A 14349-nucleotide genomic window follows, 5' to 3' on the forward strand; every position below is an offset into this window, starting at 1 on the left:
TCTTTTTTTTTTTAAAAAAAATAAAAGAGTTTAAAAACCCCACTCGTTGCCTCGTGGAGATGCGTGTGCAGTGTCTTTGACTTCATGATCATAACTTCTAGTTTGTTTTTGAATATCAGATAAGATAAAATGAGAGAAATGAATTGAGTTGAAATTAGAATTAAAAATTAAATAAAAATATTTTTATAATATATTTTTATTTTAAGATTTAAAAAAATTAAATTATTTATTTTATTTTGTATAGAAATTTAAAAAAATTATAATGATTAGATTATATGAGATGAAATAAGATAAATTGAGAAAAGAGGTAAAAACAAACTAGACCTAAATTGATATTTGCATATAACTATATAGTAAAATAATATTTTTAAAAATCTTATTTTGATTCTAGCTTTTGATTTGAATTTTGATTTGTTTAAAATTTTAAAAAGTATTAATTTATTTAAAATTTCTGCATGGATGGTAAATGGGGTGTCCCCTAGCTGTCATTAATCTTTCTAGAATTATTCCATAACATGTTAATTAAGTTTTAAAAGAAATACATAGTTATTTTATGCAATATATTAAAAAACTAATGCTATTTAAATTATTTTATGTGGATATTAATAATGCATTTTATAGGACTCTTTTTATCAGCATATCTCTCTCTTACTTTACATTCTTTAATATTTATCTTAATTCTGAAAAAAAGCTTGATTAATTTGTTAGAAGCTTAACTAAAATAAAATTGGCCACATTCCAACAAGTGATTAATCCCCGCTGATCTGATCATTGGTTGTCTTATTCTGTCATGACATGTACAAGAATATTGCGACTACACATGCAAGACAAACTAGCTAGCTATAGTGTTTGACAAATGATCAACCTAATTCGGTACTAATTAAATAGGCATGTACCCAAAAAAAAGTAAAATTAAATAGGCATGTACGCCTAAATAATTAATATGCGTGTCTAGCTATCATGATTTAAAATTACAAAGAAATGCACAAAATACTTTCGGATCAGTCAAAAGTAGTACTTGTCGATAATATTATTGCTTATACCTATATATAAGCTAGTACTCCCGATCCTCTCATTATATATATATTTTTAAATTTATTTTGGTGTTTCAGTGTCCTGGGACTTTGATTTTGATCTAAGAAAAAACTAGAATATTTTTGTTGAAGGGGATGAGAAGGGAAGGAAGATCGTTTGTCAATTTGATTCATTCTCTAATTATTTACAGACTATATATATATATATATAGAAGTATATATATAACACATGAAGTAGTACATGAAGATTAATAGAGCTGTGTCTTTCTGATATGTTTTATGATTGCGATGATTTCGCATAATTCTGTGAATCGATCATGTAATTATTAGGTTTGACTAATTTGTATCACATGCATCGTGATTTTCAACGTGCGTGCATGCATGGGATCAATTGAATTGATATTAATGAGATTGCAAGTGTTCATATTGATGCGTGAAGGAGCTAGGTGCAGTACCGATCGAGGAGATTTGAGATCTCGACTCGGACCAGTTCTACTATATCGATACAATTGTCCCGAATCAATGATCATGTCAGAGTTCAATTTGGAAAAGATCATGACAAGTGAGGCCGGGACTATTAAACTAGATCATTCTGTTGTACATACTCCAGGGACACTTTAGTATTTTTCTGTTTCTTATGTATTACACTGGATCCTTTCCCATGTAACAAACTTTATTCCCTCACAGCTGTATATAAAGGGAACCTTTACACAGTATCATAATGAGATGAGAATTCACAAATTCCGTGTGTCTAACATGGTATCAGAGCTGCCTGACTAGCAGTCTCTTTATTGATCCATGGCCACGCCTAATTCCTCCTCGTCTCAATCTCATTCCTCCATTCTCTCCTCTATTTCTCATGTTGTTACAACTAAACTTACAGATGATAATTTTCTGATTTGGAAGGTTCAGATCACTGCATACCTTAGAGGACAAGATCTCTATTGCTATGTTGATGGCTCTCTCCCATGTCCTTCCCGATACCTTGACTCAGGTTCAGATGCACCTACCAAACCAAATCCTGACTATCATACATGGAACAAGACTGATCAGCTTGTTCTTAGTATTCTATTTTCTTCACTGTCAAATTCTGTCATTGGTCATGTATTATCTTCTACCACCTCTAGACAACTATGGCTTAATCTTACCTCCATGTTTACCTCTCATTCCCAAGCCAAGGAGTTTCAGGTCAAGTTCCAGCTCACTAATCTCTCACGAGGAGACCAATCCATCACAGATTACTATGGCAAAGTTAGGTCACTAGCAGATACATTATCATCCATTGGAAATCCACTCCCTGATAAGGAGTTTGTATCCTATGTTCTTAATGGTTTAGGTCCTGCTTATGAGCCATTTGTCACTTCAATTACCACTCGTTTTGAACCCATCTCCTCCCATGAGCTATATCAAATCCTCCTTATCCATGAAAGCCGAATGACCCACACCTCTAAAACCACTTTTGAACCCTCCATAAATTATACAGTCAGTGGAGGCCGTGACCAACGTGGACGATCCTTTGTGCGTGGTGGGAGACAAGGCAGAGGGCGTGGTCGTCGTGGTGGTCGCCATCCACCTGGGTCCTCTGGGACATTTCAGCAAACACCTACTACCCCTCGCCCTATGTGCCAAGTTTGTAATAAAAATGGCCATATTGCTTTACAATGCAGATTTCGGTTTGATCATTCCTATCAAGCCGAACCACCTCAAAGCTTTTCCTCCTCATATAATACACCCAATTCTCATTTTTCCGCCAACTACACCGCTCCCACCTCCTTTTCTGATTCTTCTTGGTATCCAGACTCTGCCGCCACTCATCATATCACAAACGATCTGAGTAACTTGAGCATCTCGTCTGAGCAATACCAAGGTAATGAGGCAATACGTGTTGGAGATGGTTCGTGCCTCCCTATCCAGCATCTCGGTGAATCCTCTCTTCTTACTAACTCTGTTTCTTTTCAGTTACACAATCTTCTTCATGTACCTCATATTACTAAAAATCTCATCTCTGTTCTTCAGTTTTGCACTGACAATAATTGTTTCTTTGAATTCCACTCTTCTCATTTTTGTATCAAGGACAATCGGACCAAGAGAACCCTCTTCACAGGGCCAACGCGTAATGGGTTGTACGTGTTTCCCTCCTCAGCGTCTTCGTCTTCACAACTTTCCACTCATACTGGCGAATGTATTCCTCTCCCGCAATGGCATCAATGATTGGGTCATCCATCCCTCGCCATTGTCTCTCGAATATTGCACACCAGCTGTCTGAAATTTTCTCCAAGTGATGTTCCCTTCATCTGCTCCGAATGTCGTATAGCCAAGAGTCATCAGTTAGCGTTTTCCTCTAGTCGGGTTGTGCACACCAGGCCCTTAGAGTTAGTGAGTGCTGATGTCTGGGGCCCAAGTCCTGTACTCTCTAGACTAGGCTTCAAATATTATGTATCTTTCGTTGACCATTTTACTCGATACTCATGGCTTTATCCTTTAAAATTAAAGTCTGATGTGCTATCAATTTTTTCTCAATTTCTTCCTTTAGTTGAACGTCTATTTAATACCAAATTAATTACACTTCAAACGGATGGAGGAGGTGAATTTACTTCCCTCACTCCACTATGTCGAAAATTTGGTATTACTCATAGATTTTCTTGCCCACATACACACCAACAAAATGGTATTGTTGAGCGAAAACATCGACATATCGTCGAAACTGGCCTTGCCCTTCTTGCTCACTCATCTCTTCCTACAAAATTTTGGCCTGAAGCCTTTGAAACAGCAGTGTATCTCATTAATCTTCTTCCCACAAGGTCTCTTAAAAATAAGTCTCCTCATTTTTTAGTCCATCATCGTGAGCCCGATTACAAATTTCTTAAGGTATTTGGTTGTGAATGTTGGCCTAATTTGAGGCCTTACAACAAACATAAACTTCTCCCTCGCTCCACTTCTTGCATTTTTCTGGGTTATAGTCCAGTTCACAAGGGATATAAATGTCTTGATTTAAAATCCAGCAGGCTTTATATATCTAGAGATGTTATTTTTAATGAGGCTTCTTTCCCTTTTCGTGGCCCACAGTCTCAGTCTAAATCCACCTCATCCTCCCAGCCCACTGTCCCTCTTCCGTTATTTACCTCCTCTATTCTCGGGCCAGGCCCAAGCCCTTCTGCCACTCTTCCTCTCTCGAGCCCGTCTATCTCATCTTCTCTACCAAGTACGTCTGCTCCACCTCAATTACCCGGCCCATCTCAAATTCATCCTAACCCTAATTCCTTTTCTCCTAACTATCAATCTTCTCGAGAGTTCCCAGTTCTTCCGCCGCCCTCTTCAACTTCCTCCCAACCATCCATTCTACAAAACCCCAGATCCCCTGTTATTACCCGAAGTCACACGAACTCCTCGCGACCTCGCATCTCCACCGATGGCACGATACCATATCCTACACGGCATTGTTTTCTCATTACAGGTCCTGCTCCAGATGAACCTACAAGCTACTCGGTCGCATCGAAGTTCCCTGAGTGGCGCGCGGCTATGGCTACTGAGAATGATGCTCTTCTTCGAAATCATACTTGGAGCTTGGTACCTTCTAATCCCTCTCTTAATATTGTTGGTTGCCGTTGGGTGTATCGTACTAAATTTCATTCGGATGGTACTTTTGAGCGAAGAAAAGCTCGGTTGGTAGCTAAGGGCTTCCACCAACAACCTGGTTTGGACTATAATGAAACATTTAGTCCGGTTGTAAAACCATCCACCATTCGGTTAGTGCTTTCAATTGCTGTTATCAGTCGTTGGCCCCTGCGCCAACTGGATATTCAGAATGCTTTCTTACACGGAGAGCTGTCTGAAACTGTATATATGCAGCAACCGCAAGGTTTTATTGATCCCAAACTTCCTAATCATGTGTGCAAATTGCACAAGGCTATTTATGGCCTTAAACAGGCACCGAGGGCCTGGTTTGCTAAATTAACATCTTGGCTAAATGATTATGGTTTTATTGCATCTCAATCCGATCCCTCTCTGTTTATTTTACATCGTGGTGATCTCCATATATTTCTTCTGATTTATGTGGACGACATGGTTATCACCTCATCACATTCACATGCCATTGATGTACTTATTTGTGATCTAAGCATGACTTTCCCTGTTAAGGATCTTGGTCCCTTATCTTACTTTTTGGGACTTGAAGTTGATTATTGTGACTCTGGCATTATATTGTCCCAACGAAAGTACATCAAAGACTTACTTGCCCGCAGTAATATGCTGCAAGCCAAGTCCATTTCCTCTCCGATGGCAGCCTCTCTCAAGCTCTCTCAGCTTGATGCGCCTGCCTTTGATGATTGTACACTATTCAGGAGTATTGTTGGAGGTCTCCAATACTTGTCCTACACCAGACCTGACATATCCTTTGCTGTCAACAAAGTATGTCAGTTCATGCACTCGCCCAAACTCCCACATTGGTCTGCTGTTAAGAGGATACTTAGGTATCTCAAGGGTACTATTAATCATGGATTATTTTTCAAGTACTCCTCTTCTCTCACACTTCAAGCATACTGTGATGCTGACTGGGGTGGCTGCCCAGATGATAGACGTTCTACTAGTGGATTTTGTCTATATCTTGGTAGTCACCTCATTTCATGGAGCTCCAAAAAGCAGAAAACAGTTGCAAGATCCAGCACTGAAGCTGAATACAAGGCCCTCTCTCACACGGCAGCTGAACTTATCTGGCTTCAAACCATGCTTCGGGAGCTGGGTATCACTCTTTCCAAGTCTCCAATCTTATGGTGCGACAACATTGGTGCCACTTACCTCTCTGCCAATCCAGTTTTTCACTCCCGCACTAAACACATGGATATTGACTATCACTTCGTGCGGGACAGAGTTGCTGCCAAGACATTGAAAGTAGCTTTCTGTAGCTCAAATGATCAAATTGCTGACATCTTTACAAAACCTTTAGTCTCTGAAAAATTTTCTGTTTTTCGTTCGAGTCTCAATGTTGGTGAAACCCCCATGGACTCGCGGGGGCGTATTAAACTAGATCATTCTGTTGTACATACTCCAGGGACACTTTAGTATTTTTCTGTTTCTTATGTATTACACTGGATCCTTTCCCATGTAACAAACTTTATTCCCTCACAGCTGTATATAAAGGGAACCTTTACACAGTATCATAATGAGATGAGAATTCACAAATTCCGTGTGTCTAACAGGGACTATACGGTAGGTACCCTGCCCGCCCTTTTGTTGCATAAGGGACTAAGTGATCTTGGTTCCCCATACTAAAGCATAGCATTGCTGCAATTTATCATTAGTTGCATGCTTACAAAGTCATTCCAATAACCCTTTTTTTCTCTTTAAACACTTACCCTACCCTTTTGTTTTAGTTATTATTTATTTATTTTACTATCACATGACTCAGCTTACTAACTTTTTAATTTTCATATGGTTTGATATAGGACTGTTCATCCGGGCTGACCCCAAAAACATGTTCCGACCCAACCCGATCTTTGATCACAAGTGAGCTCCTTCTGTGTCCTTGAAGAAGAAATAAATAAATAAAAGATCCCTCCATGTCCATTGATCGGGTTTGGAATCTGATCACAAGTACTACTCTTTTCAGAAGGTATCATTTAGTGACAAAAAGCCCAGAATCTCCATCATTAAAGACAACAAATTAGATGAAGTACGGCTACAAATATACGACAATGATATTATAACTATTTAGAAAAAAAAAAAAACACAAATAAAATTGACCTGCTGGTTAGGTCCCATCAATATCGTGTACACTGGCGTATATATTTAAGGAACTGAAAAATTATGAAAGCAAACTAAAGGTCATGATATTCCTGATCATGAGTTGACCGGAGATCGTAATTCCGATGATTCTCAGGCATATTCGTCACGATGTTGGCGCTCGATGCATGTGTTGTTTGAGTGTGTCATGTGTGTACGTATTTCGTATTGTAATTTCTCTTTTTCCGGCGCAGAATGTTTATGTTTTGTGGTTTCATTTCATACGTTCTTCACGATCGTCTTTACGTGTTCATTTTCCTCTGGATGGAAATTTGACTTCTTGTCTCGCAGCTGTTGAGGTTTAACTACTACTAATGTGTATACGTCACCGTGGTGATCCAAATGTAACGTTGGTCATATTTCTCTCAAAGACTCGAGAGACCCTAAACTATAGCAGTGGTGTGGATGGATGGGCGCACGCTACCTTGCGTTATGTATATATGTATATATGTATATATGTATGTAGGCATACATGCATGCACGAGAAATAATTACAAAATTAATTAAAAGTCTTTTCGAATTGACTTTTGTTCATAGTTATGTCTCCTAATCTATTTGCTAGATATATCTAATTTCTTGGTCCACTTTGGCGTCGTCGCTTAGATGTAGTTGCATGCCCAGCTTGCGGCAGGGAATTCTTTCCTTCGTGACGTTAACAGGCACAGACAGGCATGGATGCAGTTTAAAGTGGCATTAATGGGAGCCCCCATATATATATATATATTGCATTAATCACATATATATATGGTACCTCAAAAATACCCATATCCGAATTATTCCATAAATCAGCAAACAATAACCATCCGATCAGATCAGATGAATGATCACAGGGAGAAATGTGTGCACTCGCTGTACCCGGTAAAACGTTCTTCCACTGTTCTTATCGTGAAATATGTGGTGCTGGGGACTGATCACTAAGAACAAAACCAGACTGGAAATAATAATAAAGTCTGCGCTAGCTTTCACACCAAAGGACAATTAAAGGAAAGAATAAGAGAATGGGAATCGTTGAAGCAGCTCACAACGTGAAGAAGTTGGGGTTGGGCGAGCGAAACATAGTGCTTGCCCATGGCTTCGGCACCGACCAGTCTGTGTGGAAACACCTTATTCCTCACCTCCTTGAAGACATTAACAATCGGGTCATTTTGTACGATAACATGGGCGCCGGTACCACCAACCCTGACTACTTCGATTTCCAACGCTACTCCACCCTCGAGGGCTATGCCTATGACTTGCTTGCCATTCTAGAAGAACTACAGATCGATTCCTGCATCTTTGTTGGCCATTCTGTCTCGGCCATGATCGGTGCTATCGCCTCCATCTCTCGCCCCGATCTCTTCTCTAAGATGATCATGGTCGGCGCCTCCCCGAGGTTCGTAGCATGGAAGTCGATCGGTACTTACCTACAGAAATAGCCGTTGTCTACTAATTTAAAGATGATAATTAAACACGGAAAGTTTTTTGTAGTAATTAATTACCCTAATCAGAATATTTTAGAAGTGGTCTTTTTTTTTCCAAATTAAGTAACGGGTTTGACCATCTCAATCACACAGATTTCAGTGAATTATTAATTATGTTATTTGTATGCAACTTTGCTTCTTTGATTACATTTTTTTAATGTTTCTCAGGTACTTGAATGATGTGGATTACTATGGAGGGTTCGAGCAGGAGGATCTAGACCAGCTATTTGAAGCGATGGGGTCAAACTACAAGGCATGGTGTTCAGGGTTCGCGCCACTCGCCGTGGGCGGGGACATGGAGTCGGTGGCGGTCCAAGAATTCAGCCGGACCCTGTTCAACATGAGACCAGACATAGCCCTGAGCGTGGCGCAGATCATATTCCAAAGCGACATGAGACAAATGCTAGGCCTGATCACTGTGCCTTGTCACATACTACAGAGCATGAAGGACTTGGCAGTGCCGGTGGTGGTGTCGGAATACTTGCATCAGAACCTCGGCGGTGGATCAATCGTGGAAGTCATGCCATCGGACGGTCATCTTCCCCAATTGAGCTCTCCAGATGTCGTAATTCCAGTACTTCTCAGGCATATTGGTCTCGATATTAATGTATGATGTAATTTATTGTGTTTGCTTAATTTTGTTATTGGTTTGCGTTAAAATTTCAATCGCACGAAAATGGGCTGCGATTCAACGTGTCTGGGCTGGTGGGGTTGAAGGTTCAACTACTATCGTGGCTTTCACGTGATTCAACACTGGTCTCCTATGTCTATCTCCCGAGATTTCCGCGTACTTTACGTTCCTTTTGTTTTCCATTCTATCATGCAGTTCATAATGAAAGCCATTTGGGTGTGTTTGATTCTTTTTAAAGAATTTACCCGAAAGTTGCAGGAACTTATATAAATTATTTTCTTATTTATAGTTTAGAGTTTCCAGTTAGAGAGAGATTGCAGGGGGGAAAATGAAAGAAAGAATTCTCGTTGGCTGAGTTATGATACCTGTACAAAATGTGTTTTATGATGCAAATTACGAAGTAATAAAACTGGACGGTCTAACTAAAGACAACATAAAGGAATCCTTTATAGGAGTTATAACCGTTCTGCACAGCTAAGCAAATTATAAGTATTAGGTACAAGTGTAATATTGGATATAATCTTTAAATGAAGATTGTAATATAAGATTAGATAATTTTATTTTTAAAATTTTTTAAAATTATAAAATTATTATTTTTAAAATAATATTTTTTCTCATTTAATAAAAGATCTGTATATATAATTTTTAAGTAGAAACTACAAATAAAATTTCTCTATAGACAATAATAATGGTTGGGTCAATGGGCCAAGAGTCCAGGAAGACTAAGGACCAGTTGCCCTTTAAGTGGCCCAAAAAACCGTCCTCACCGACACAAAGGGAAAGGTAGGAACTAGGAACTAAATGTCCAAGAAACCGTCACAGTGTGTGGCTGATGAATACATTCACATTTTTACTACGTACAACCGCGGTGGGAAACTGCAAGATAAACGGCTTATATTAAAAAAAAAAAATCAAAACCCAAACCAACAGGGACTCTCGTTTGCAGGTTCTTTTCTCATCTTCATCCTCAAGCTTAAATCCTCCATCAAGCTCCTAACATTTTTTCTCCTTTCTTCATCTTTTTCCTTTTTTTTTTTTTTTTTTGCACACGATGGAGAGAAGCATTCACAAAAAGTCAGGGGACAGTCTCATGATCTGGGTCATAGATGCCAGTGAAGTTTAGCCTAAAGAACCAAAATTTACACTCAAATCCAATACAAATGAGAGGTAACTTTGTTGTTTCGCTCTATCTCCATGTGTAAAAAAAGATTTTTACAAACCAAAGTTGATTTTGACTGGAAGTTCATTTGAGATTTTTTCATTTGGGTTTTAATTCCTCACCAAATCGTAGATCAAAACAAGAAGATGTCCCACTTAAAACCTTGAGTGGATCATGTTGCTTATGTAAGGACTCTAGTTTTCTGCTCTCCAATTCTTGCTCCTATAGTCTTTGCCTCTAGATCTTGAGACGGACGATTTTGGTTCTTGGCCTGCCATGGCTTGAGGCTGGCAGCGGTAACAGTGGAAGGAAAGAAATCGAGAGAGAGAGAGAGAGAGTGTGTGTGTGTTTGAAAGTAAAGAAAATTGAGAAAGGGAGAGCGAGAGGGAGGCGGAACGAAATGAGAGAAGTACAAAAAATAAATTTTTTTATGCAACTGGTTATGTGGGGGTTCCCTAACCGGTTGCAAGTAGAGTTTTTCATACATTTATATTCTTTTGTTATCACATCTCCTTTGCTTGCAGGAAGCATCTCATTTCACCGCTAAAAGTGAACAGACTAAACAATATTGGTTTTTATGCACATTGTTTTTATTTATTATTTTGTTATTTTCTTGAGCTTTAGATAAATATAAATCTTGATCCTGAATGATCTTTAGGAAAATTCCAATACACTTTTTTATTTTTTGTAAACGAACAGAGGAGAAATCAATATGGTGTAATATGCCAACATCTATACTTTTCACCTACAACATTAGTCTTATCATGAATGCGTCAAATGTATGTTCAATTTATAGAAAAATAAATAAGATGGATAAATGGCATGCCTAATGTCTAAAGAGAAATATTTTAGCAACAAAAAGATTATACAAACTGACAAAAGTAAATTTACAAATTGACGTGACTTGATATTGTACATTAGATTATAGATTTACTTTTATTGTAAAATAAATCTAACGTATTATGTCGTCAATTAGCCACCTATTTTTTACAAACGATAGTGTTTTGTCAGACAACTACGGATGAAAATTCTATTATGAGAAAATTGTTATAGATTTATGGGGATGCTTCGGGAAAGTAGTTAGATTTTGATAAAGCCCAGTTATTTCTTAGTAGAAATGTGGGAGAGGATGATGCGAATGCTACTAAAGCACTGCGGAATGTGGATCTTATTCACCATCATGATAGATATTTGCGATTACCTTCTTTTGTAGGGAGTGACAGGTCTCTAACTTTCCAAGAATTGAAGTCAAAGGTGTGGCATAAATTACAGAGTTGGAAATAGAAACTCCTCTCACAAACTAGAAGGGAAATCTTAATCAAAGCTGTTGCTCAAGTTCTACCGACATACATCATGAGCTGTTTTAAACTCCCAAAGTTATTGTGTAAAGAGTTGGAATCTATGTTTGCACGGTTTTGGTGGGGACAACGTCGATTTGAATGTAAGATACATTGGGTTAGTTGGACTAATTTGTGTGATTCAAAATTGAATGATGCTTTGGATTTTCATAATTTGGAAAATGTTTAATTTATTTTTGCTTGTTAAACAGGGATGGAGGTTTATCACAAATCCTGATTCATTATTTTATAAGGTGTTTAAGGCTAAATATTTCTCATGTACATCATTTATACAGTCAAATATTGGTTGCAATGCTTCATATGTATGATGGAGTATCATTGCTACAAAGGGCATCGTCTCAAAAGGCTGTATATGGAGGGTAAGAAGTGGTGATTCTATTCATCTTTGGCAAGATAGATGGGTTGACACTTGCTTAGCACCTTTTGTTGATGTCTGTTCTCAAATACTCCTAGCAAATGCTATTATGAATGCTTTGATGAATCAATCTTCAAGAAGTTGGAATGCAGATTTGATACGTAGCATTTTTCCATCCTATGTGGCTAAGCAATTTTTTCAGATTCCTCTTCACTTTTGGGTTGTTGACAAATTTGTGTGGGATGGTAATAAAAGTGGATAATATTCTGTACAATCTGGTTATCATTTTGCTATGGGGATGTTCAATAATAGAAGTAGGCCAAGCACTTTGCATTCTCAGTATAAGTCTAACTTTTGGAGAAGATGGTGGAACTTGAAGCTTCCTGATAAGGTGAATACCTTTACTTGGAGAGCTTGAATTAATGGCCTACCTACTAGATTTAATTTGTTGAAAAATGGAGTTGTGTCCACTGATATTTGTCCAAATTGCCAATTGCAAATTGAAGATGTTAATCAGGCTTTATGTTGTTGTCCTAATATTACTCAGGTATGGATTACTAAATGTCCTAATGTAGTTCAGTCTTTGTGGAGAGAAATTCAGTATGATGTGTTATTGTGGGAATTGATGGAGTTGGATATGTTCTCATTGTCTCTTGAGAAATTTGGAAATAAAGAAATCCTAGATTATTTGAGGATACAAATAGCTCACTTTTGGATGTAATTGGTCATTGTATTGAATATGTGTCCAGCTTTAATGCTATTAATAACTCCCATTTAATTGTTAGAAAGGAGAAAGTTCTTTCATGGCAGCCCCCGTCACATGGATTAGTGAAGTTAAATTTTGATGGGGCTTTGTTTAGGAGTACAAGCATTGCTGAGATTGGTGTTGTTTTGCGTGATCATAATGGGATGATATTATTTGCTTTGAGTGTGAAGGAATTGAGTGCTTTTTATGGGGATGATATTGAAGCCTTGGCGGCATTGAGAGGGTTATAAATGATATTCTATTCAAGTATTTCTGGTCTCATCTTGGAAGGGGATTCGTTGAATATAATTGAAGTTGTTAAGTCCAGGGCATTTTCATTTTCTGCATGGGGACCTCTTATTAAGGAAATCCAGGGTCTTCTTACTTATTTTAGTGACTTTGAGATTGCCCATATTCAGGAAATCTAGTGGCATACATGCCTTGCTGTGATTTTGAATAAGGTGTTCTTAGATGCTGATGAGTAATATTTAAGGGTGATGCTTTATATTTTTATGTTTATCTTGGTACTAGATATATGTTTGTATATTTGACATTGATCAGTTAGTAAATGCCATATGTTATGTATAAAAAAAAATCTAACTTATTATGTAAAGTCACATCAACTTAGAAATGATGCATGCGGGGTTCTTCTCTTTCTCTAAAACTCTCTCCCTTCCCTCTAAACTCTCCAAAAAAGGGAATCCGGCTAGAAGGCGTGGGAGTTTCGGCTCTTCCTCCCATCCCTTCATCTCTGTCCACTTTTCTTCCGGTGTTGTATTTGTTTTGTGTTTTTTTAGGCCGAATAAGGGATAATCATTGATCTGGGACTTTATGGCGACCAAAAGATTACAAGCGCCCCACCATGGTGTACCCCAACCGTCGATCTGCAAAAGCACCGAATGCGTTGCCAAACAGAATGGCGCGTAGCCCACACGCGTGGGTTGAAGGTTGGCACATGGCTCTCATGCATAACTGCGAGAGCTCTTTGCTGAAGCCACGCACGGCGTTTTTGGGGTCTGTGACTTCGGGATTTTCTAGATCTACCGTCAGTCTTCCTCCTAGAGTGGCACGTGTCCTTTACGCGCCACTACAACCCCTTCTCCTGTGTTTTTTTTTGTCCAATTTTTGTTTTGTTTGTAGATCTGGTTTTTTCGGTTCTTCTATGTATTTTGCAGTTCTACTGTTTGTTTTTTAGGTAAAAATAATAAGAAATAGGATATTGGACTTAGTGTCCATAACAGCAGAGTCTCGTTCCTCCTTTGGGAGGAGTCAGAGAGATAGTAATCTTCCTCTTTAGGAGGATGAAGATAGTACTTCTCTTTTTTTGAAAGAGGGGTCATCTAGTTATGTTTTTACATGGCGCTCTTCTCTGTTAAGAAAGAGTTTATAAAAGTTAAGAAAATGTCCGTGATAAAGAAATTTATGTGTGAGGGTGCCTCAGAGCAGATGCGTAGTTTGACTTATAATCTAGGTTTTTTCTTGTATTGATAAGTCATAGCCGTAATTTCAGTTTCATTTAATGAAATGAAGTCTATTTCCATAAAAAAAAAACTTAGAAATTTACTTTTATAAAATCTGTTTATAGCGGTAGCAATTCTCATATTTAAAATAGCCGAGTAACTTTATATTGCTTGTAGTTTGAGATCATCTAATTATAGAGCACCAATCATAACAACCCGTGTTCTAAAATTTTAAATAATTTCGGAGAAATGAAAGTTGCAGTTGTGAGTAAGTAAGTGCCGTACAATCACTTTGAAAAAAATAAATAAATATAAGACCTACATGAAAAGAAATTAATTTTTTAATAATAGATTCTATTCTTTTTTAAA

The 14349-nt window shown here is 37.9% G+C and overlaps 1 protein-coding gene and 1 long non-coding RNA gene across 2 annotated transcripts; both read left to right on the forward strand.

Moving 5' to 3' along the window:
- Window positions 1-7732: 7732 nt before the first annotated feature.
- Window positions 7733-9134, forward strand: LOC109013875 (probable esterase D14L). The gene is made up of 2 exons (XM_018996109.2): window positions 7733-8184; window positions 8441-9134. The coding sequence occupies exons 1-2, from the start codon at window positions 7811-7813 to the stop codon at window positions 8883-8885; spliced, it is 819 nt and encodes a 272-aa protein (XP_018851654.1). The 5' UTR covers window positions 7733-7810; the 3' UTR covers window positions 8886-9134.
- Window positions 9135-9754: 620 nt separating this feature from the next.
- Window positions 9755-11905, forward strand: LOC118348933. Its single transcript, XR_004801874.1, has 2 exons — window positions 9755-10070; window positions 11276-11905. It is a non-coding gene; the product is annotated as an uncharacterized LOC118348933 (long non-coding RNA).
- Window positions 11906-14349: the final 2444 nt, after the last annotated feature.

Source organism: Juglans regia, chromosome 7, assembly GCF_001411555.2.
Source record: "Juglans regia cultivar Chandler chromosome 7, Walnut 2.0, whole genome shotgun sequence".
Classification (NCBI taxonomy): Eukaryota; Viridiplantae; Streptophyta; class Magnoliopsida; order Fagales; family Juglandaceae; genus Juglans; species Juglans regia.

Excerpts from the sequence above, each read along its gene's own strand:
- LOC109013875 (XM_018996109.2), top strand. The coding sequence starts at position 7,811 with ATGGGAATCGTTGAAGCAGCTCACAACGTGAAGAAGTTGGGGTTGGGC. Across the intron at positions 8,185-8,440 it reads ATGGTCGGCGCCTCCCCGAG|GTACTTGAATGATGTGGATT; the intron begins GTTCGTAGCATG and ends AATGTTTCTCAG.